The sequence below is a fragment of the Melanerpes formicivorus genome, unplaced genomic scaffold (genome assembly GCF_026170545.1).
Source record: "Melanerpes formicivorus ecotype bairdi unplaced genomic scaffold, bMelFor1.0.p_v2 SCAF_21, whole genome shotgun sequence".
NCBI classification, from domain to species: Eukaryota; Metazoa; Chordata; class Aves; order Piciformes; family Picidae; genus Melanerpes; species Melanerpes formicivorus.
In genome coordinates, this window is record NW_027142373.1 from 11,773,631 (window position 1) to 11,795,081 (window position 21,451).

General features: G+C 57.0%; 1 protein-coding gene across 3 annotated transcripts in view; it reads left to right on the top strand.

Moving 5' to 3' along the window:
- PIK3R6 (phosphoinositide-3-kinase regulatory subunit 6) overlaps positions 1 to 21,451 on the top strand; it is a 62,763-nt gene that overhangs the window by 37,646 nt on the left and 3,666 nt on the right. For 2 of the 3 annotated variants that reach the window (XM_068151612.1, XM_068151613.1), the window contains exons 8-19: positions 1,369 to 1,552; positions 3,862 to 4,009; positions 5,740 to 5,826; positions 6,533 to 6,986; positions 7,830 to 7,920; positions 9,200 to 9,322; positions 11,020 to 11,130; positions 13,832 to 13,922; positions 15,262 to 15,332; positions 16,435 to 16,525; positions 17,467 to 17,537; positions 20,247 to 20,359. In XM_068151612.1, the coding sequence (XP_068007713.1) occupies positions 1,369 to 1,552; positions 3,862 to 4,009; positions 5,740 to 5,826; positions 6,533 to 6,986; positions 7,830 to 7,920; positions 9,200 to 9,322; positions 11,020 to 11,130; positions 13,832 to 13,922; positions 15,262 to 15,332; positions 16,435 to 16,525; positions 17,467 to 17,537; positions 20,247 to 20,359 (1,635 nt within the window). The remainder of the gene's footprint in view (positions 1 to 1,368; positions 1,553 to 3,861; positions 4,010 to 5,739; positions 5,827 to 6,532; positions 6,987 to 7,829; positions 7,921 to 9,199; positions 9,323 to 11,019; positions 11,131 to 13,831; positions 13,923 to 15,261; positions 15,333 to 16,434; positions 16,526 to 17,466; positions 17,538 to 20,246; positions 20,360 to 21,451) is intronic. The other variant, XM_068151614.1, reaches the window with a different exon arrangement.

The following is a 21,451-nucleotide window of genomic DNA, read 5'->3' on the forward strand; positions in this document are numbered from 1 at the left end:
AGCCAAGCAGAGCCTGGGCTGCAGCAAGAGAAGTGTGGCCAGCAGGGCCAGGGAGGGGATTCTGCCCCTCTGCTCCACTCTGCTGAGACCACAGCTGCAGCTCTGAGGCCAGTTCTGGAGCCTCTGTGCCAGGAAGGATCTGGAGGGGCTGGAAGGTGTCCAGAGAAGGGCCAGGAGGATGAGCAGAGGGCTGGAGCTGCTCTGCTGTGAGGACAGACTGAGGGAGTTGGGGTTGTGCAGGCTGGAGAGGAGAAGGCTCTGAGGAGACCTAATTGTGGCCTTCCAGGATCTGCAGGGGGCTCCAAGAAAGCTGGGGAGGGACTTTTGAGGGTGTCAGGGAGTGATAGCACTAAGGGGGATGGAACAAAACTAGAAGTGGGTAGCTTCAGATTGGCTGTGAGGAAGAAGTTGTTCCCCATGAGGGTGGTGAGAGCCTGGCACAGGTTGCCCAGGGAGGTGGTGGAAGCCTCCTGCCTGGAGGTGTTTGCAGCCAGGCTGGATGTGGCTGTGAGCAACCTGCTGCAGTGTGAGGTGTCCCTGCCCATGGCAGGGGGGTTGGAACTGGCTGAGCCTTGAGGTCCCTTCCAACCCTGACAATTCTGTGATTCTGTGTGGGTATGGGGGACACAAACTGCTGGAATCCAGCACCTGCCTCAAATGAGCTTTGCATTAGGAGGAGCATTTCCCTCCCCTGTGTCCCAGCTGGTTTCTTTGATGCTGGGAGGCAGGGAGCTTCCCTTGGTAGGGAGACAGGGCAGAGAAAGGGAATATCAGCAGCAGTCATAGAATCACAGAATACTTGGGGCTGGAAGAGCCCTTTGAGGTCATTGCGTCTAACCTTTAACCCAACACTGTTAAGCCTGCTCCTAAACCAAGTCTCTCAGCACCACATCTGTACAGCTTTGAAACCACTCCAGATGTGGGAACTTCACAACTTCCAGGCCTTGACAACCCTTTGGGGAGAAAAAAGTGTTTCTCCTGTCCAGCCAAAACCTCCCTTGGGGCAACTTGAGGCCATTATATCTCATCCTATCACTTGTTCCTGGAGAGGAGAGACCAAGCCCCACCTGGCTCCAATGTCCTTTCATGGAGTTGTGGAGAACCAGGTGGGCTCTCCTCAACCTCCTTTTCCAGCCCCAGCCCCAGCTCCCTCAGCTTCTCCTTTCCAGACCTCTGCCCCAGCCCTTTCCCAGCTTCGTTGCCCTTCTCTGGACCTGCTCCAGCACCCCGGTCTCTCTTTCCCTTCCTCTCTTTCCCTTCCTCTGCACAGGCTAATGCAGACACAAGCACCTTGTGCCATCCCTGGTGTCAGTAATGAGGATTCCTCATCTCACCTCCCTCTTTTCTCACCCTTCCTGCCCCACACAGGATTTTCATCTTTGCTGATCCTGAGCTGCTCTCTGAGGCCATCTGCAATGCCCTGGTCACCGACACGGAGGCAGCTCAGGTGGCCCAGAGCCCCCGGGCCTGCATGTGCTATGTCATCACCCATGCCATGGAGGCAGCCCTGGGGGAAGGCTGTGACAGCAGTGGCCTGAAGGCAAGTCTGCAGGTAACTATCACCCCCTGGCCCAGGGAGCTGAATGTAGTTGTAGACCCCTTGCAAGGAGGAGCCGTCGGGTGACGAAGGCAGGCAGGAGCCCTGCTGCCATAGAGCAAGGAGATTCCAGGCATGCAGGGAGCAGAGAGGCTCAGAAGTCCTCCCAGAAGTCTTTATTAAAGCATTACAGAGTCTAAGAGTGTCCTGAACAGAAGTCCCAGAAGCCCTTAACAGGTGAAGCAGCTAACAGAAGTCCTAAGCATATCCCTAGCAGCATCCCTACACCAAAGCCCTGGCCAGAAGAAGCTAACTAACAGAAGCAGAAGTCCCTTGCAGCCCTAACCCCTCAAAGCCATTCCTAAGCTCAGTCCCCAACCCAAGTCCCTAACCCCAGTACCTACTGCTCAGAGTGGCTGTTCCTATTCTCTTTGCTAGCAGCAAAACCCAACCACATATCTGAGCTAAAATCTCTTCCCAGTGCGAGGTGCCAGCATGGCAAGGAGGTGGCTTCTGCAGCATGTTCCACTCCAAGGGTGCCAAGGTGAGGCAGTTGTCCCTGGCACACCTGGAGTGTGATTGGTTTGCTCTAGGCAGATCAGGAATTGCTCAGCTAAGGAATCCTGCACTCTGCCTGCAGCCAGCAGCTGCCCTCAGAGCAGTGGCTGCAAGAGATGCTGAGACTGGAGAGCTTGGGGCCATCCCCTCCCCAGGCTGGAGGTGAGCTCTGTACCAGCAAAAGTCTTCACAGCATCTGAGTTCCCTACAGGATTAGAGACCCAGCAGCATTCAGACCACATCCACCTGGGAGCAGCCTGCACTGTGACATGCAGGCATTTCAGTGAGCATGGTGGTGGGGGGTGGAAGGTTGAACTTGATGGCCTTGGAGGTCATTTCATAGACTCATAGAATCAATATGGTTGGAAAAGACCTCAGACATCATCAAGCCCAACCTGTCACCCAACACCTCCTGACTACTAAACCATGGCACCAAGTGCCACATCCAATCCCCTCTTGAACACCTCCAGGGATGGGGACTCCACCACCTCCCTGGGCAGCACATCCCAGTGGCTAACAACTCTCTCTGGGAAGAGCTTTCTCCTCACCTCCAGCCTGAGCTTCCCCAACCTTAAGGAGTCTGTGAATGAGCAGCCCTTTGGGGACCTTTGGCTTGCTGGCTTTGGTTGGAAACCAGCTGTTTGCTCCAGGCCTGTAGACCTCAGTCAGGAGCCCTGAGTGAGCAGGATTCACACACATGGATGAGGAGCAGCAGGGATGGCACCCAGGCAAGGTCTACCAGGCCAGGTTTTGCTTGGTCAGGCTCCAAATCCTCCACACCCAAGAGCTGCCACAACCCCATCAAGGCAGCCATGGGGGGTGGGAGGCTGCACACAGCTTTGGTAGGAGGGGGTTGGACTCGGTGATCTCCAGAGGTTCCTTCCAAGCCCTGTCATTGAGTGATCCCTACCAGTTTGTGAGGCTTATCAACACAAAGACATCCAAGGCTGAAGAAGCTTTTGTGAAGTTCCACAGAGCAGTGGCTGCAGCAGGTAACCAGCAGCACTTCTGCACCACCACAGGTGGTGCTCTGATGGTGCTGCTCTGGCTGGGCACTTTGGTGCAAGGGAGGCTTTTCTGGCACATGGAGACATCCCCAGCTCCTGGCTGCTGGTCTCCATCCCCAACAGCCCCAGAGCTACTTGCAAGGCTGGGCCAGGAGCAGAGCTGGTGTTAAAGAACCCTGCACATGCAGAGAAGCTGCTGGAGCAGGAGCCAGAGGCTCTCAATCTTCCTGCTGAGCCTTCAGCTCTGCACAGCAAAGTTGGGCTCTGCAAAAAACAAACAGGACACTGCAAAAGCATCTCAGAAGGGTTTGGTTTGGAAGGGACTTCTAAGGCCATGTTTCAACTGGTTTCCTCCCAAACCTCCTGCAAGGAGCTGTGGGACCACAGTAAGACCAAGGTTTGGGTCAGAAAGGTGTCTTGGGAGGGGCTCTCAGTGCTTCCCACTCCAAGGACTCCTCTGTGTGTCTGCTGTCTCCATCCCCTGAGGATCTCTTGTGGTGCCAGCTCTGCTGCAGGAGCTCAAGCAGCTCCTCAAGCTTGCAGCAGCTGGCAGCACAGTGTCCACCTGCTGCAAACCTGCCAGAAAAGGATGTGGAGGAGACAGCAGAGCCAAGATCTCTCCTCCTCCAGCCTGCCCTGGGAACAGGAGAGCGTTTGTGGCCCCTGCTGCAGGCCTCAGTTGCTCTCTTTCTGCCCCCTGCCCGTGGATCATGTCCTCCTTCCACGTCTGCTGGTGTTCATGGCTGCTCCTCACCACAGGCCATGTCCCTGAGCGAGGTGGAGCACTGGTTCCAGCAGGTGGTGGCAGCAGTTGAGTCTGCAGGACACGAGGCCAGCGCAGACCGCGCCCAGCACGCAGCCAGGCTGGAGAAGATTCACCAGGCTGTCCTCAGCTCTCTGCAGGCAGGTGAGCTCCTGGGGGGCTGAGGGAGCTGCACAAGTTGGCAGCCCCCTACCTCCCTCTGCTGTGTCCTCACCATTGCCCTCCCACAGCTGTCCTCCCATCCCCACCCCCCGTCTGCCTCCACTTCAGCAGCACCCAGCACCAGGATCAGGTCCTTGCAGCTGGGCTCCTTGCAGTGGCCTCTTGTCCAGGATGCCAGACTGCCCCTGGCAGTGGAAGGCAGATTAGTCCCCTGAGAAAAGGGCCTGTGGCAATCTCTGCTGCTAATTCAGCTGCCCTGAGGCCCACAGGCCTCCAGTGTTTGTAAAGGGGACCACAAATGTCAAGCAGGAGAGGCTGAACAGACTCTCGAGTGCTCTACTGGTCTAAGACACCTCCTGCCCTGGCCTGGACTCTGCACCACTCCCTGAAACCTCCTTGCACTGCTCTGCTGGACAGTGGTCTCCTTCCACCATCTCCTTCCACCCCTCTCAGCTCTCTGTCCCAGGATGGTGTCACTAGGGCTGCACTGACTGTACCAAACATCTCCATCCATCCCAGCTCCTCACACCACTCTGAGGTAGACCAGAGGGAAATGGGGGCCATGGTTGTCTCTTCATGGCTACTCCTGGAGGGAGGTCCCTACAGCTGGAGAGCTGGAGACTGTCCTGGGGCAAGAAGAACTGAGAGTAGTGCAGGGCAGAGGGGTGGGACCACATCCTTTTGGTGGCAGAGAGCTATCAAATCGTCTCAGTGCTTCTCAGAGAGCCAGGAGGGGTTAAAAAGAGCCAGCAATGGTGGGGGCAGAGGGCTGCTTTGCATCTCAGCTGAGATCACCAAAGGAGATCCTCCCATGGGTGGTGGAGGTTCAGTGCCAGAAGAGTTTAATTTGTTCTGTAATCTCTCTGCTGTCTGTGGCAAAGTTCTTCACTTGCCCATACCTGAGGTTCCTCATCTTCATTTCTGCCTTCCCCTGATGGGGTAGCAACCTTCTTGTGGCTCAGTGTGTGACAGCAGAGCTCTGTGATTCCATCCTCACAGCTGGCCAGAAGGCAGGCAGGGTGGCAGAGCCCCTGGAGCTCAGCAGGGCTCTCTCAGCACAGCACCAGTGAGGGCTTGGGCATCTGTGCAGGAAAACTGCTGCTGTGTGTTCACAGAACCACAGAGTGGCTTGAGTTGGAAGGGACCTTGAAGATCATCCAGTTCCAACCCCCTGCCATGGGCAGGGACACCTCCCACCAGCCCAGGTTGCTCAAGGCCTCATCCAGACTGGTCTCAAACACTTTCAGTGATGAGGAGTCCACAACCTCCCTGGCAACCTGTGCCAGTGTCTCACCTCCCTGGGCAACCTGTGCCAGTGTCTCACCACCCTCACTCTAAAGAATTTCTTCATCTCCAGTCTCAGTCTTCCCTCTCCCAGCTCAAAGCCATTGTCCCTCATCCTGTCCCTCCCAGCCCTTGCCCAAAGTCCCTCCCCAGCTCTCCTGGAGCCCCTTCAGGTACTGGAAGGCTGCGCTAAGGTCTCCCTGGAGCCTTCTCCAGGCTGAACATCCCCAACTCTCCCAGCCTGTCCTCATAGCAGAGGTTTGCCATCCCTCTGATCATCTTTGTTGCCCCCTCTGGACCCTCTCCAGCAGTTCCATGTCCTCCCTGGGTTGTGGGTTCCAGAGCTGAATGCAGTGCTGCAGGTGTGGTCTCACAGAGCAGAATCACCTATGTGAAAACTGAGTGTTGAAGCTTCCTTGTTCCTGCAGGCAATGCTCCCCTGGGAGGGCTGCAGGGCACCCCTCTGCCCAACCCCAACATCAGCTTTCACCTCTGGACAGAAGAGGAGCAGCTCTGTGAGTGCCCAGGGGGGCTGTGGGGAGTGGGGATGGTTCCTGAGTTGAGGAGCCTGTGCAAAACTTGTCACTGAGCCCTGGTTCTTGAGCTGTGAGTTTGACATCACCCAAGGGCCAAGGTCAAGCAGGCTCCTACTGGCTGCAGCAGATTCCTTCTTGTGGGGGCTGGGGCTCAGACCTGGGGACTCCACATCCACAGAGTGGTAGGGGTTGGAAGGGACCTCTGGAGATCATGGAGTCCAACCCCCTCTCAAGGCAGGGTCACCTGGAGAAGGTGGCACAGGAACACATCCAGGTGGGTTTTGAAAGTCTCTGGAGATGGACACTCCTCTGCCTCCCTGGGCAGCCTGCTCCAGGGCTCTGCCACCCTAAATCAAAGAAGTTCCTCCTCCTGTCTGGATGGAACTTCTGCTCTTCAGGTTTATGCCCACGACCCCTGGTCCTGTCTCTGGGCACCAGTGGGGAGGTGAGGGAGAGGACTGTGTGGGGCAGGCTGCAGCAGGATTTGCCCAAAGGAGCTGATTTCAGGGGCAGGGAAGCTCTCTTCAAGCTGTCATGGGGAATGGCACTGAGGAGCTGACTCCTCTCAGGCCTGCTGCCGGGGCTGTGGGCCCTAGGGTCTGCATAACAGAGGGGAGCTGCAGCAGCACTGGGGCTCAGCCTGGCTCCGGTTGCCTCTCTCCAGCTGCCCTCTCTCTCCCCGCAGGGAAGGAGCTGGTGCTGTTCATCCGCCCAGCGGCACAGAGCTGCGAGCCCGAGTGCCTCAGCCAGGAGCTGGACGCCTTTGAGATGCAGGACATCCTCTGTGGCTGCGAGTGCTGCCTGCAGCCTCGCTTCTCCGTGCTCTCCACCGACAGCGGCATCGAGAGAGACCTGCCCCTGCCGGCCGAGGACTCCCTCCCCCCCAGCCCGGAGCCGGAGCACTCCCGGCTGCACAGGAAGGGGGGCATGAGAAAGAAGCCCTCTCCCCTGGAGAGCGTGGCCTTCCTGCAGGCTGGCTGCAACGGGGCTGGGCTGAAGCCCCCAGGGAAGCTGCAGAGGAGAGCTGCCCCCGCCCCGGGGCCCGCAGCCCTGCTCCAGAGGCTGCACACTGCCCGCATCCTGCTGCTGGGGGACGACCGCATCCTGGGGCGCCTGGCCCGAGCCTACCACTCCCTCAGGTACCTTGGTGGCCGCAGCCTCTTCGGCTCCGGGCGCCTGGGGGAGGGCAGCAGGGAGCGGGGGCTTTGCTCTGCAGCCTCTTGAAGCAGCCCAGATGGGAGCCCAGCCCCGGCCCAGCCCCCGGGGCGAGCTGGGGCCCAGCTCTGCACCCAAATGCCTCTGACTTGACTGGCTGCAGGGAAGGGTTCGCTTCTGCTGCCCCAAGGGGTGCCCAGGCTGAGCTTTGCCCTTCTGCCCGTGGGATGGGGTCAGTGAACAAGAGCTGAGGCAAGAGACTGTTCCTATCAGAAGGCAAAAGCCCTGAAGCAAAGCTGTTGTGCAGGTGGATCTTCCCAGCTGCTCCACCTGGGCCAGCAGAGCAGCCTGGGCTGGGGCTGGGGCTGGGCTGCAGAGCAGGCAGCAGCCTGGGGAGCAGGGCTGGTGCAAAGAGGACGACCAGTCCCAGCCAAGAGCTTGCCTACAGGTTGGACCAGAGGGTTCTTGGGGTGCCTTCCAACCTGGCACTCTGGGATTCTGTGCTCAGCCCTTACCCAATTCACCTCTCTCTGCTTGAGGTAGGGAGCCATGCCCTCACACTGGGCAAAGGAGGAGGGTGAGGAGGACCTGTGCTCCTGTTGCAGAGGAGCTGCAGGCTGCTGGCACTGCCAGCCCTGGGCAAGACTTCTCCGTTGGTAGCACATAAGACCCTTAATGGGAAGGTTGTGAGTTCAAGCCTGCAGTGGGCAGTAGTGTCTTCCCTACTCTAGTGGTGAGGTCTGTGGTGACAGGTTGGACTCGATGATCTTTGAGGTCCCTTCCAACCTTAGGAATACTGACTCTGCTCCTTCTTTTCCCCCCTGAAGGAAGCGAGAGACACGCAGAGCTTTCCTGACTCCCAGGCTGAACCTGCAGTTCTACTACATCCCAGTGGTGGCAGAGCAGCCAAGCACCTCGGTGAGACTGGGCTGGGCACCTCTGGGTGCTGCTGCCAGCAGCTGAGGGGTGGTTTGGAGGAAGAGCAGGAGGGCTTTCCAGGAATTCACATCCTTCAGTGCCCTATTCCTAGAACAGGGAGGATGGGAGCCAGGACAGGGTGGTGGGGCTCAGGTTTCAGGCTGCCTGTGGGAATTGGAAGATTGAGGAGGGCAAATTTAGGCAGGAGATTAGGAAGAAATTCTGTAGAGTGAGGGTGGGGAGACACTGGAACAGGTTGCCCAGGGAGGTTGTGGATGCCCTCTCCTTGGAGGTGTTCAAGGCCAGGCTGGATGAGGCCTTGAGCAAGCTGGGCTGGTGGGAGGTGTCCCTGCCCATGGCAGGGGGTGGGAACTGGATGATCTTTAAGGTCCCTTCCAACCCAATCAGTCAATGAATCCATGAAATCTGTCAGATCCAGAGACACTGAGGTTGCTCCAAGCACCCTGACCACAGCCAGCAGCCAGTTTTGCTTTGGGCTCCAGCTCCAGGAGCATCTGGAGAGCTTTAGCCAAGGGTTGATGCTTGTCACACTTCCTAGAGGCACAGAGCAAGCAGCACTCAGCCCTCACTGAGGGCTTGGCCTGCTTGATCATGGCCCCAGTTTTAGTTCTGCAAGCTACTGCCTCAGTCTTTATCTTGTGCTCATCTCGCCCCCCCTGACAGCCTGGGGACTCTGACAAACAAGCAGCTGCAGTCCTCAGGACATCTGCAGCTGGCCCAGGGCTGGCTGAGAGTCCTGACAGCTGTGTCACTGTGAAAAGGAGCCTTCTGGGGGGGCTGGGGCCAGGCTCTTGTCTGTGGTGCCCAGGGATGGAACAAGGTAAAATGGGCACAGAGTGGAAGCCAGGAGGTTCCATCTGAGGAGGAGAAACACATTTTGGTGTGGAGGCCTGCAGCAGGCTGCCCAGAGAGGTGGTGGAGTCTCCTTGTGTGGAGAGCTTCCAAGCCCAGCTGGGCACTGTGCTCCTGGGCAAGCTGCTGGGGGTGCCCTGCTCGAGCAGGGGGCTTGGGCTAGATGCTCCCCAGGGGTCTCTTCCACCCTCCACCATGCTGGGATTCTGGGATGATATTCTTCTTCCCATTCTTCATCTGATTTTTGTTCTTGAGCACCTGTTAGATGAGTGCTGCCAGAAATGTGTTGCCAGGGGGAGGCATAGGGCAGCTGCTCACATGGCATTTGTGCCCCAGCTCCTTCTGCCTCCTCTTTGCCTCCTGCTGTTGAGCCATGACCATGCTGAGCTGTGTTTTCCTCCAACAGGAGCAGCCTGCCACAGGCCAGGAGGGGCTCTGTGAGGTGGCCACTTACCTGGGCAGAGCTGACCCATGGTATGAGAGCAACATCAACACTCTGTGCCACATGATTCCCAAGCTGGCCACCATGGTAAGAGGGAAACCTTCCCACCTTGCCAGCCTGACCCATTTCCCAAACCCATCTGCTGTAGCAGAGGACAAGCTCATGCCCTGCTGGGCTCCTCCATGCTCCAGATAGAGCCTAAAGTACAAATGCACACATCCAGGCCAGGGGCAGAGTGGGTGTGGAGTAGCCCTGAAGAAAAAGCCTTGGGGGTGTTGGTTGCTGAGCAGCTCCCCAGGAGCCAGCAGTGCCCTCCTGCAGCCCAGCAGGCAGCTGTGTGCTGGGCTGCAGCCAGGGGAGTGTGGGCAGCAGGGCAGGAGAGGGGATTCTGCCCCTGTGCTCTGCTATGCTGAGACCCCACCTCCAATCCTGCCTCCAGTTCTGGTGGCCACGGCAAAAGGACACAGAGCTGCTGGAGTGAGGCCAGAGGAGGCCACAAAGATGATCCAAGGGCTGCTGCACCTCTGCTCTGCTGGGGTTAGCTGGGATTATTCAGAAGACTTCAGGGGGACCTTAAAGCTGCAGGGATCCTACAGGGAGGCTGCAGAGGGACTTTTCATGAGGGTGGCCCAGTGACAGGTCAAGGGGGAATGGTTTGAAGCTGAGGGAGAGCAGAGTTGGACTGGAGCTGAGGAAGAAGTTCTTCAGTGTTGAGACACTGGCACAGGTTGCCCAGGGAGGTTGTGGATGCCCTCTCCTTGGAGGTGTTGAAGGCCAGGCTGGATGAGGCCTTGGGCAGGCTGGGCAGGTGGGAGATGTCCCTGGCCACGGCAGGGGGTTGGAGCAAATGACCTCCAAGGTCCCTTCTGACCCAAACCATTCTGTGACACTGTGATGTTGAAAAGCTCCCCCCAGGCCCTGGCAGCCAGGAAGGCTCATGTGGTTCACACTGCCCCAGCCCACAAGAGCCATTAGCTGTGAGGGGGTTTGTGACCTAGGGACAGGAAATGGCAGATTTCAAGACAGCAAATGTTAATGAGTCACTCACCCACAGCCCCCCAGCTCTGCTTGCTGGGCACAGCCTCCAGAACAGGCTGGGGGCTGGGCACAAGCCTTTGCTTCTCCCATTGCCTTTGACTGGCTGTGGCAGAGTTGCTTGGGGGTGCTGCAGAGCTGGGGCAGGATGGCTGAGAATCATCCTTTTGGTTGGCAGAGGCCCCCAAAGGTCATTGAGTCCAACCCGCAACCCAGCAGCACCGTGGCCCTTCCAACATGAACCTACTGGCATGTGGCTTGGAAAGAGCTGGGAAAGCTTTGATAACCACTGGCAGAACATCACCAGGACTGGTTTTTTGCCCTGAGCAAGTAACACAGAATCACAGAATCACTGAGGTTGGAAAGCCCTCTGAGATCACCCAGTCCAGCCCAACCCCAACATGGCCACTAAACCATGGCCCCAGGTGCCATGGCCACAGGGTTCTCTGAACACCTCCAGAGACAGGGACTCCACCACCTCCCTGGGCAGCCTCTGCCAATCCCTGACCACTCTTGCAGCAAAGAGATTTTTCCTCCTCTCCAACCTAACCCTCCCCTGGTACAACCTGAGTCTCCTTCTATCACCTCAGACTAGGGAGAAGAGACCAACCCCCACCTGGCTCCAACCTCTGTTCAGCTCCTGGCTCATTCTTTACCTAGGAAGGTGGGAGGGGTGGTGGCAGTGTTCTTGAGAAGTGGCTGTGGCTGATCCAAGATGTGATTTGCCTCCCCCCCTCTCTCCCCCTCAGCCTTCCTCTCCAAGCAAACATCTTGTGACTGATCTGTTCCTCACCGACGTCATCGCCTACTACGCTCGCATGGGCACCCAGCCTGTCTGCTTCCAGGTCTATGCTGTGAAGGTAGGTGACACATTCCTTGTGCCTTCATATGGCCCTGCCAGGGCATGCAGACCCCCACACAAGCACAGGATCAACCAGCCTGGAAGAGACCTCCAAGATCATCAAGTCCAACCAACCACCCAACCCTATCCAATCGACCAGACCATGGCACTGAGTGCCTCATCCAGGCTTTGCTCCAGGGATGCCAACCCCACCACCTCCCTGGGCAGCACATCCCAAGGGCCAATCTCTCTGTCTGGGAAGAATTTCTTCCTAACATCCATCCTAAACCTCCCCTGGCACAGCTTGAGACTGTGTCCTCTTGTTCTGGTGCTGGGTGCCTGGCAGAAGAGACCAACCCCCACCTGGCTCCAACCTCCCTTCAGGGAGTTGCAGAGAGCAAGAAGGTCTCCCCTGAGCCTCCTCTTCTCCAGGCTAAGCAACCCCAGCTCCCTCAGCCTCTCCTCACAGGGCTGTGCTCCAGACCCCTCCCCAGCTTTCTTGCCCTTCTCTGGACACCTTCCAGCATCTCAACATCTTTCCTAACCTGAGGAGCCCAGAACTGGACACAGGACTCAAGGCGTGGCCTAACCAGTGCTGAGCACAGGGGAAGAATAACCTCTTGTCCTGCTGGCCACACTGTTCCTGATGCAGGCCAGGATGCCATTGGCCTTCTTGGCCCCCTGGGCACCCTGCTGCCCCACTGCAGGCAGAGCTCTTCCAAGTCAAGGGGCTTTAGGAGCTTTCAGCAGATCTGAGCCTGCATCTCTGTGCTCCTCAGGGGCTCTCCTCCCAGCCCCAGTGACTCCCTGTAGCACAGCTGGTGGCAGTGGGGCTGGAATGGCTATTTCAGGATCACACAGGACAGCAAAGTGAGCCTTGGAATTAGCAAGGACACAGATTTCCTGCTCTGCTGGATTTGGGGCTGCTCAGGAGCTCTGGCACCTCCTGCTGCTTTCAGTGCTGTGAGCAAACAGTTTTCTGAGTGGCCTTGCCAAAACCTTCCTGCACCTTGCAGGGGCTTTGCAGGGCTTCCTGAAACAGCCTTTGACTGATTTCCTGCCAGCCCTGCTGGGAAATGCTAGCAGAGTGAGGCCTGGCATTTGGTGTGACAGCAAGGAGCTGCTGCAGCTGGTCCTGTAGCACCAGCCCCCCATTCTTCTCTCAGGTTCCCCCCTTCAAAGCTCAGGGTGGCACTGCTGAACAGAGCTGCCTCCAATCTGCCCACAGCCCACGTGGCTGCAGCAGGGGAGCAGCCACTGCATGGACAAGCTGCAAAGAGCCAGAAAGGCCTTGGTAATCCTGCTGGAACATCAGCAAGACTTAGAATCTTAGAAGCAGAGAGTGATTTTGGTTGGAAAAGCTCTCTGAGGCCATCCAGTCCAACCACCAACCCAGCACCACCATGGCCATCAAACCACCTCCCCAGCTGCTGTGGGGCACCTCCAGGGCTGGGGACTCCACCACCCCCCTGGGCAGCCTCTGCCAATCCCTGACCACTCCTGCAGCAAAGAGGTTTTTTCCTCAGCTTCAGCCTAACCCTCCCCTGGCACAATGTCAGGCCAGTTCCTCTCCTTCTATCACCTGAGACTAGGGAGAGGAGCCCAGCCCCCAGCTGGCTCCAACCTCCTTTCAGGGACCTATGGGGAGCAGGGAGATCTAAAGACACAGTGCCTGGGGACACACAGAGCACCTGGGCCTCAGCTGGTGTGCCTGAGGATTTGGGGCAGGGTTGATGGATTTTTGTTTCACTCATTTCTTCTCCAAGTTGAAAATCAAATGAGGGAGAGTGAGTGATTCAAGGAGGGGAAAGAGGAACTGCCTCCAGCTTTGGGGTTCAGAGAGAGGCAGCTAACCCACCCTGGTGTCATGCAGGCTGTGCTGCTGCTTGGGCTGGGAACACTGAGTCTGGTTGGCCTTTCTGCTTAATACTATGATGCTCCTCTTCGGCTGCAGGGAGTTTTCCTGGAAGTGAGAGTCAAGTCCCAGCTGGATGGAGGGCTGGAAGTGGCCAGGAGAGGTCCTCCAGGGCTTTTCCTGGAAGTGAGAATCAAGTCCCAGCTGGATGGAGGGCTGGAAGTGTCCAGGAGAGGTTCTCCAGGGCTTGTCCTGGAAGTAAGAGTCAAGTGCCAGCTGGATGGAGGGCTGGAAGTGTCCAGGAGAGGTTCTCCAAGGCTTGTCCTGGAAGTGAGAATCAAGTGCCAGCTGGATGGAGGGCTGGAAGTGTCCAGGAGAGGTCCTCCAGGGCTTGTCCTGGGAGTGAGAATCAAGTCCTGGCTGAGGGGAGGGCTGGAAGTGTCCAGGAGAGGTTCTCCAGGGCTTTATCTGTGCATTGTGCTCGAAGCAAGCCCAGGAACACAAAAGGCTTCACTTGTCTGCCGGTTGGTTTTGGCTGCATCAGGAGTGAGGTGCCCCGAAGCTAAGCCGGCGTCCGCAGTGGGGCTCGGGGAGCCGGGAGCCGGCTGATCTGCGGGTGTGCAGTGACACCCAGCGGCAGGGCACACCGCCCCTGGCTCTGCGACAGCTCCAGCAGCCTGCCGGCAGCACCTTGCCTTCAGAGAGCGGAGCGCAGGCAGCCGCCCGCATCCCCCAGCGCCCCGGCCGCCGGGCCGAGGCGAGAGGTCCCTTTGGATCGTGTCACACCTGGGTGCTGCACAAGGGCAGGGAGGCAGCTCGGGGCGAGTGCAGGGGAGCTGTTCTTAGAGGCTTTCCTCTCTTTCAGCTGTTCTTCAACGACCCAGCCCAGGAGCCAGCCGAGGATGTGTTCCTCACGGAGCTGCGCAGCCAGGTGCAGGACAGCACCTCCCCCAGAGGTGTGTGTGTGTGTGTGTGAGACCCCTCCCTGAGCCCTGCAGCCACAGCTGCCACCCTGGGGGTCCTGCCAGCCCCACGTCCCACTCAGCCTGCAGCAGTCAAGGCCATGCCATGAGGCAATGTAGATTCACAGAGTCACAGAATGGTTTGGGTTGGAAGAGACCTTCAAGATCATCCAGCTCCAACCCCCTGCCATGGGCAGGGACACCTTCCACCAGCCCAGGCTGCTCAAGGCCTCATCCAGCCTGGCCTTCAACACCTCCAGGGAGGGGACATCCACAGCCTCCCTGGGCAGCCTGTGCCAGTGTCTCACCACCCTCACTGCAAAGAGTTTCTTCCTCTACAGTCTAGATCTCCCCTCCTCAAGCTTCAGTCCATTCCCTCTTGCCCCACCACTACAAGCCCTTGTGAAATGTCCCTTCCTGGCTTTCTTGTGGACCCCTTTAGATACAGGAAGGCTGCTTTAAGGTCTCCCTGGAGCCTTCTCTTCTGCAGGCTGAAAAACCCAACTCTCTCAGCCTGTCCCCACAGGGGAGGTGCACCAGCCCTCTGAGAGCAGCAAAACTTCCTGCCCATCATTTGGAAGTGTTCAATACCTCTTCTTCCCTGGTGAGCAGGGGGCTTGCCTTAACATCTCCACCTCCACCTTCAGTGCATGATATGAGGCTGAACATAAGACCTTGTGGTGCCTGGCCTAAAGTCTCAACCAGGTTTTGTAGATCACAGCTTTGGGTGGCTCCAGAACCCTCTTCAGCTGGACCAGCACCATCTTTGTGTCAAGGAAACAAGCTGGGCTTTAGAGCCATCCCCTTTCCCAGATGTCTTCCCTGTTGGAATCACAGAATTGTTAGGATTGGAAGGGAACTCAAGGCTCAGCCAGTTCCAACCCCCCCTGCCATGGCCAGGGACACCTCACACTGCAGCAGGTTGCTCACAGCCACATCCAGCCTGGCTGCAAACACCTCCAGGCAGGAGGCTTCCACTACCTCCCTGGGCAGCCTGTGCCAGGCTCTCACCACAAGCTCAGCTCCTATTAGAAACTTCAGCTTGGAGGCTGGGCTGTGACAGAGGTCACATCCAGCCCTGCCATCAGTGCCCCCCAGGGTCCAACCCAAGGGCTGTTTGCCATTGTAGCTGGGCACAGACCCTCCAGTGAGTCCATCTTGGTGGACCTGTTGAGTGCACAGAGCCTCAGCCCCTGTAGGCAAGGAGAGAAGAGCCAGTGTGACAGACCATGACTGCTGGATGATGGCTGGGGTGGCTCACCCCATGGGAGGACCCCTCTCTGTTGACCACAGACAGGTGAAACCTCAATCCTGCCTGGTTCCCTCCTTGCAGAGTTAAGCCTGACCAAGAAGAAAACAGCCCTGGATGGCCCTGGCATAGATCTCACAGTAACATACAGGAAGGTAAGTGTGGGGCCCTCAACAGCCCAGAGTGTCTCTGCTCAGAGGGATCCCCAGCAGGGCACAGATCTCTGACCCACCTTCTTTCCCCTGGGATTGCACTCCAGAGGTCAGAGGTGGTGTGGTGAGCTCCAAAAGCCTGTTAGAATAGAATTAGAATAGAAGAGAATTAACCAGGTTGGAAAAGACCTCAGAGATCATCCAGTCCAACCTATCACCCAGCACCTTCTGATCAACTAAACCATGGCACCAAGGGCCTCAGCCAGGCTGGTCATAGAATCATAGAGTCAATAGGGTTGGAAAAGACCTCAAAGATCATCAAGTCCAGCCTGTCACCCAACACCTCATGGCTACTAAGCCATGGCACCAAGTGCCATGTCCATTCCCTTTTTGAACACCTCCAGGGATGGGGACTCCACCACCTCCCTGGGCAGCACATCCCAATGGCCAATCTCTCTGTCTGAGAAGAACTTCTTCCTCACCTCCAGCCTAAACCTCCCCTGGCACAGCTTGAGACTGTGTCCTCTTGTTCTGGTGCTGGGTGCCTGGCAGAAGAGACCAACCCCCACCTGGCTACAACCTCCCTTCAAGTAGTTGTAGACAGCAATAAGGTCTCTCCTCAGACCCCTCCTCTTAGAATCATAGAATAGAATCATAGAATCAACCAGGTTGGAAGAGACCTCCAAGATCATCCAGTCCAACCTATCACCCAGCCCTGTCCAGTCAACCAGACCATGGCACTAAGTGCCTCATCCAGTCTTTTCTTGAAGATCTCCAGGGATGGTGACTCCACCACCTCCCCAGGCAGCACATCCCAATGGCAAATCACTCTGTAAAGAACTTCCTAATATCCAGCCTGAAACCTCCCCTGGCACAGCTTGAGACTATGTCCTCTTGTTCTGGTGCTGGGTGCCTGGGAGAAGAGACCAACCCCTTCCTGGCTACAACCTCCCTTCAGAGAGTTGGAGAGAGCAAGAAGGTCTCCCCTGAGCCTCCTCTTCTCCCGGCTAAGCAACCCCAGCTCCCTCAGCCTCTCCTCACAGGGCTGTGTGTCAGCTGCTGTCCTCTCTGTGTCCAGGGTGCATTAACAGAGCCCTTCCTGCAGGTTGTGCTGAGTGACCGAGCAAAGGAGCTGGCCCTGGCCCTGCGCTCCACGGGGCTGCTGATGAAAGCTATCCCTGCTGATGAGGCTGAAGGTAGGTCCTTCCTGCTTGGAACCATGTGAAAAGGGTTTGCTGAGCTTTCTGCTGATCAGCAGAGTAAACCTAGCCCTGGTACTCAGTGGCAGCTGTGCCTGGGCTGTGGGGGCTGAAGCAGTGCCCTGCACATTTTGCTGGCACCAGTCTGTGGCTGTGTTTTGTCATAGGATCACAGAGTTGTCAGGGCTGGAAGGGACCTCCAGGCTCAGCCACTTCCAACCCCCCTGCCATGGGCAGGGACACCTCACACTACAGCAGGTTGCTCACAGCCACATCCAGCCTGGCTGCAAACACCTCCAGGCAGGAGGCTTCCACCACCTCCCTGGGCAACCTGTGCCAGGCTCTCACCACCCTCCTGGCCAACAACTTCTTCCTAACATCCAATCTGAATCTCCCCATTTCTAGTTTTGCTCCATCCCCCCCAGTCCTATCCCTCCCTGACACCCTCAAAAGTCCCTCCCCAGCTTTCTTGGAGCCCCCTGCAGATCCTGGAAGGCCACAATTAGGTCTCCTCAGAGCCTTCTCCTCTCCAGACTGCACAACCCCAACTCTCTCAGTCTGTCCTCATAGGAGAGCAGCTCCAGCCCTCTGCTCATCCTCCTGGTCCTCCTCTGGACACCTCCCAGCATGTAGTTTTGTAGTGAGTGATGTGCCTGGGGCTACCTGTAGCATGGGGTTCAGCATACCATGAGCTACGCTTGGCAGCATCTTCCTCATGCTGCAGCCTTCCTCTTTCTCCTTGCCCTTAGCATAACCTCCGAGGTCTCCACCCTGGGCATGATCCCACACCGACCCTCAGCCCATGCAGCTTGCTAGAGTCCTCCTTTCCTGCTGTCCTACACATCCCACAGCCCCCTGGCAGTGCACCCAGATCTGGCACCCAAAGCTGAGCTCAGCTCATGCCATGGTTTAAGGCTAACACATTGCTTCTGTTGCAGACCTGCTGTGCCTGAATGTGACCATCACTGAAATCATCAGGATCAACAACTTGTCAGGAAGATCCTTCTCAGTAAGTAGCTTTGGGTGCTCATGGCCCTGGAGGGGTTGGCCAAGGGATGGTGACCCCCCATAGGACAACAGTGAGAGGGGAAACACTCTGTGAGGAGGAGAAGGCTCTGGGGCCACCCTGCTCAGAGGCTTTCCTGCAGTTACTTTCCATGGGAAAGTCTTCATTTGTGAGCCAAGGCTCTGGATGCCATCCCTGAGTGCATCAACACCACATGGAGTCCTCTCTTGGGAGACCCTGCAGGACTGAGCTGCTGCTGGGGTTATTCTGTGACCTCAGGGGCAAAGTGAAGGAACAAAACACAGCCCCAGCCAGCTTGGCTCCAGTTTGGCGTAGGAGAAGGTCTGGAGTTTTGTCATCACAGGCTCACAGGATGTAAGGGGTTGGAAGGGGCCCAAAGGGATCCTCAAGTCCAAGCCCTCTGCCAGAGCAGGACCTTGGATCCATCACAGGTCACATAGGAACACATCCAGACAGGGCTGGAAAGACTCCAGAGAAGGAGACTCCACAACCTCTCTGGGCAGCCTGCTCCAGTACTTAGGGTAAAGAAGTTCCTCCTCCTGTTGAGGTGAACCTCCTGTGCTGCAGCTTACATCCATTGCTCCTTGTCCTATCCCAGGGAGCAAGTGAGCAGAGTCTGGCCCCTGCCTCCTGACCCCCAGCCCTCAGATATTTATAAACATTGATAGAATTCTCTCTCAGTCTTCTCTGTTCCAGACCAAACAGCCCCAGGTCCCTCAGCCTCTCCTTCCCAGGCAGTGCTGCAGTCCCTAAGCATCCTCAGAGCTCTCTGCTGGACCCTCCCCAGCAGATCCCTGTCATCAACTCCATTAGCTCCACACCCCCAGCTGCAGTGTCTTGGACATCCCAAGAGCTCAGGAGAGCAGAGGCCACTGGAGGAATGTGTTCCACAAAGTAGAAACAAGAAGCAGGAACTTCAATGAAGCTAAACATGAAGAGGAACTTCTTTAATTCAGAGCCCTGGGGCAGGCTGCCCAGAGAGGTGGTGGAGTCTCCATCTCTGGAGACATTCAAACCCCACCTGGATGTGTTCCTCTGTGGCCTTCCCTAGGTGTCCCTGCCTTGGCAGGAGGGTTGGACTCTGTGATCTCCAGAGGTGCCTTCCAAGCCCTGCCATGCTGTGGGACTGTGTAACTGTGAGCTCAGGAAATGGGTGTGCAAGAGCTGGGGCTGAGACCTTGGCCTCCTGTCCTCTTTGCTTTGCATTCAAGTAGAGCCCAGGGGACACAGTGCCCTATGGGAATGTGTCACTGCAGTCAGGGTGACATGAAGTGTTACTGGGGCTTGGTCATTTAGGCCCTGAGGCCTCCAGCCTCCCAGCTGGTATTTTTAGCTGCCCAGCCACACTTCTGCCTGTTTTCACCTGGCTCTTGGAAACCCCCAGCTGCCCACCAAGGTACACCTTGGGCCTGGAGCACAGACCATGCCCTACACCAGCCATCCCAAGCCTTGCAAACTGTGCAACCATCACCAGCTTGGAATCACAGAACCACAGAAACAGGCTGGAAAATCCTCTCAGGATCTCCAAGTCCACCCCAGAACCCTGCTCTGCAAGGGTCACCCCTAAACCACAGCCCCAAGCACCACATCCAAACCACCTTGAAACACCTCCAGGCTTGGGGACTCCACCACCTCCCTGGGCAGCACATTCCAACCCCTGACCACTCTTGCTGGGAAAAATGTTTCCTACTATCCAGTCTAAACAGTGTGAGCTTGCAGCACTGAAGGCAAATCACAGCCTGGGCTGCATCCAAAGCAGCATTGCCAAGGATCCAGAGAGGGGATTCTGCCACTTTTGCTCTGCTCTAGTGAGACCTCACCTGCAGTGCTGTGTGCAGGTCTGGAGCCCTCAGTATAGGAAGGACCTGGACCTGATGCAGAGGCTCCAGAGGAGGACCACAAAAACAATCAGGGGCTTGGAGCAGCTCTGCTATGAGGACAGGCTGAGGGAGCTGGGGGTGTTCAGCCTGGAGAAGAGAAGGCTCCAGGGAGACCTAATAGCAGCCTGCCAGTACCTGGAGGGGGCTGCAAGAAGGATGGAGAGAGAATGTGCAAAGTCCTGCAGGGACAGGACCAGGGGCAATGGCTTCAAACTAGAGCAGAGCAGATTGAGATTGGATGTTAGGAACAAGTTCTGCACCATGAGGGTGGTGGAACACTGGCACAGGTTGCCCAGGGAGGTGGTTGAGGCTCCCTCCCTGGAGATATTCAAGGTGAGGCTGGACAGAGCTCTGGGCAGCCTGATCCAGTTGGGGATGTCCCTGCTGAGTGCAGGGGGGTTGGACTGGATGAGCTTTGGAGGTGCCTTCCAGCCTGGCCCATTCTATGATTCTATAAACATCCCCAGTGGCAGCTTGAGGCCATTCCCTCTTGTTCTATCACCAATTACCTGTGAGAAGAGACCAGCACCAAACCTCCACAACCTCCTTTCAGGTAGCTGTAGACAGCCAGGAGGTCTCCCCTCAGCCTCCTCTGTTTCACACTAATGTTTGCCCTTGCCAAATGTGACCAGGTTGTGATGGGTGAGAGCAGAAGGTCAAGAGAGACTCTTCTCTCCCTAAAGAAGCCACCTGGTGTCACAAAGGTCATCATCTGTCCCTTTCATACCTGCTGGGCACCACCCCCCAGCGCCACGCAGCCGAGGAAGGGAGGTGAGATTCTCACTGGGCTCTTCCTCCTCTCTCAACCCAGGCTGTGGCAAACAGGCTGAGGACTCAAAATATCAACATCAGGAGCACAGAGCAGAGGCCCTTCACGGTGTGTCTGGACAAGGACAGCAGAAGAACCTACAGGAATGTGATCAGGTGAGGATGCCACATCTGCCAGGCTCTGCCCGGGGAGCTTGAGCCCTCCCTGCCTGGGCTCCCATGGGGGCAAAGCTGTTTCTTAGGGGGTTCCAATCCTGCCCAGAGATGACAAAGGATCCATATTGCTTCTCCAGGGAAAGCAGGGCAGGATGGAGCTCTCCCACCTTGGTAGTTTTGGGTGATACTGTGAGAATCACAGAACTGTCAGGGATGGAAGGGACCTCAAGGCTCAGCCAGTTCCAACCCCCTGCCATGGGCAGGGACACCTCACACTGCAGCAGGTTGCTCACAGCCACATCCAGCCTGGCTGCAAACACCTCCAGGGCTGAGGCTTCCACCACCTCCATGGGCAACCTGTGCCAGGCTCTCACCACCCTCCTGGGGATCATTAAGACAGCAGAAGGATAGATACCTCCAGGGACAAACTAAGCTTAGATCTCCTTACACAATCCATGGAGCTGATGCTCTCTCCACTGACTGCATTCCTCACCAGGGTACCTCAAGCATAGGGAGGTGATGGAAGAGAATTCAGCCCTGTGAAAGCAGGAGGATCCATGCCCCTGCAGCAGTTGCAGTGAGATGTGATGTGCTGGCTGCAGCCAGCCAGGTGGTTCAAAGGCCATGGGCCATGTGGAACAGCCATCCAATGAGTGGTGTGGAGACCTCAGCTGAAGGATGCTGGTTTGGTGGTCAGACTCTAACACACATCAGCTCATGGAACTGCTGGAGCAGATCCAGAGGAGGCCATCAAGATGATCAGAAGGCTGGAGCACCTCTGCTATGGGGACAAGCTGGGAGAGTTGGGGCTCTTCAGCCTGGAGAAGAGAAGGCTCCAGGGAGACCTCAGAGCAGCCTTCCAGTACCTGAAGGGGGCTACAGAAGAGCTGGGGAGGGACTTTTGACAAGGGCTGAGAGTGATAGGATGAGAGGGAATGGACTGAAACTTAAGGAGGGGAGGTTTAGATTGGAGATGAGGAAGAAATGCTTTCCAGTAAGGATGGGGAGACACTGGAACAGGCTGCCCAGGGAGGCTGTGGATGTCCCCTGCCAGGCTGGATGAGGTCTTGGGCACTCAGGAGGTGTCCCTGC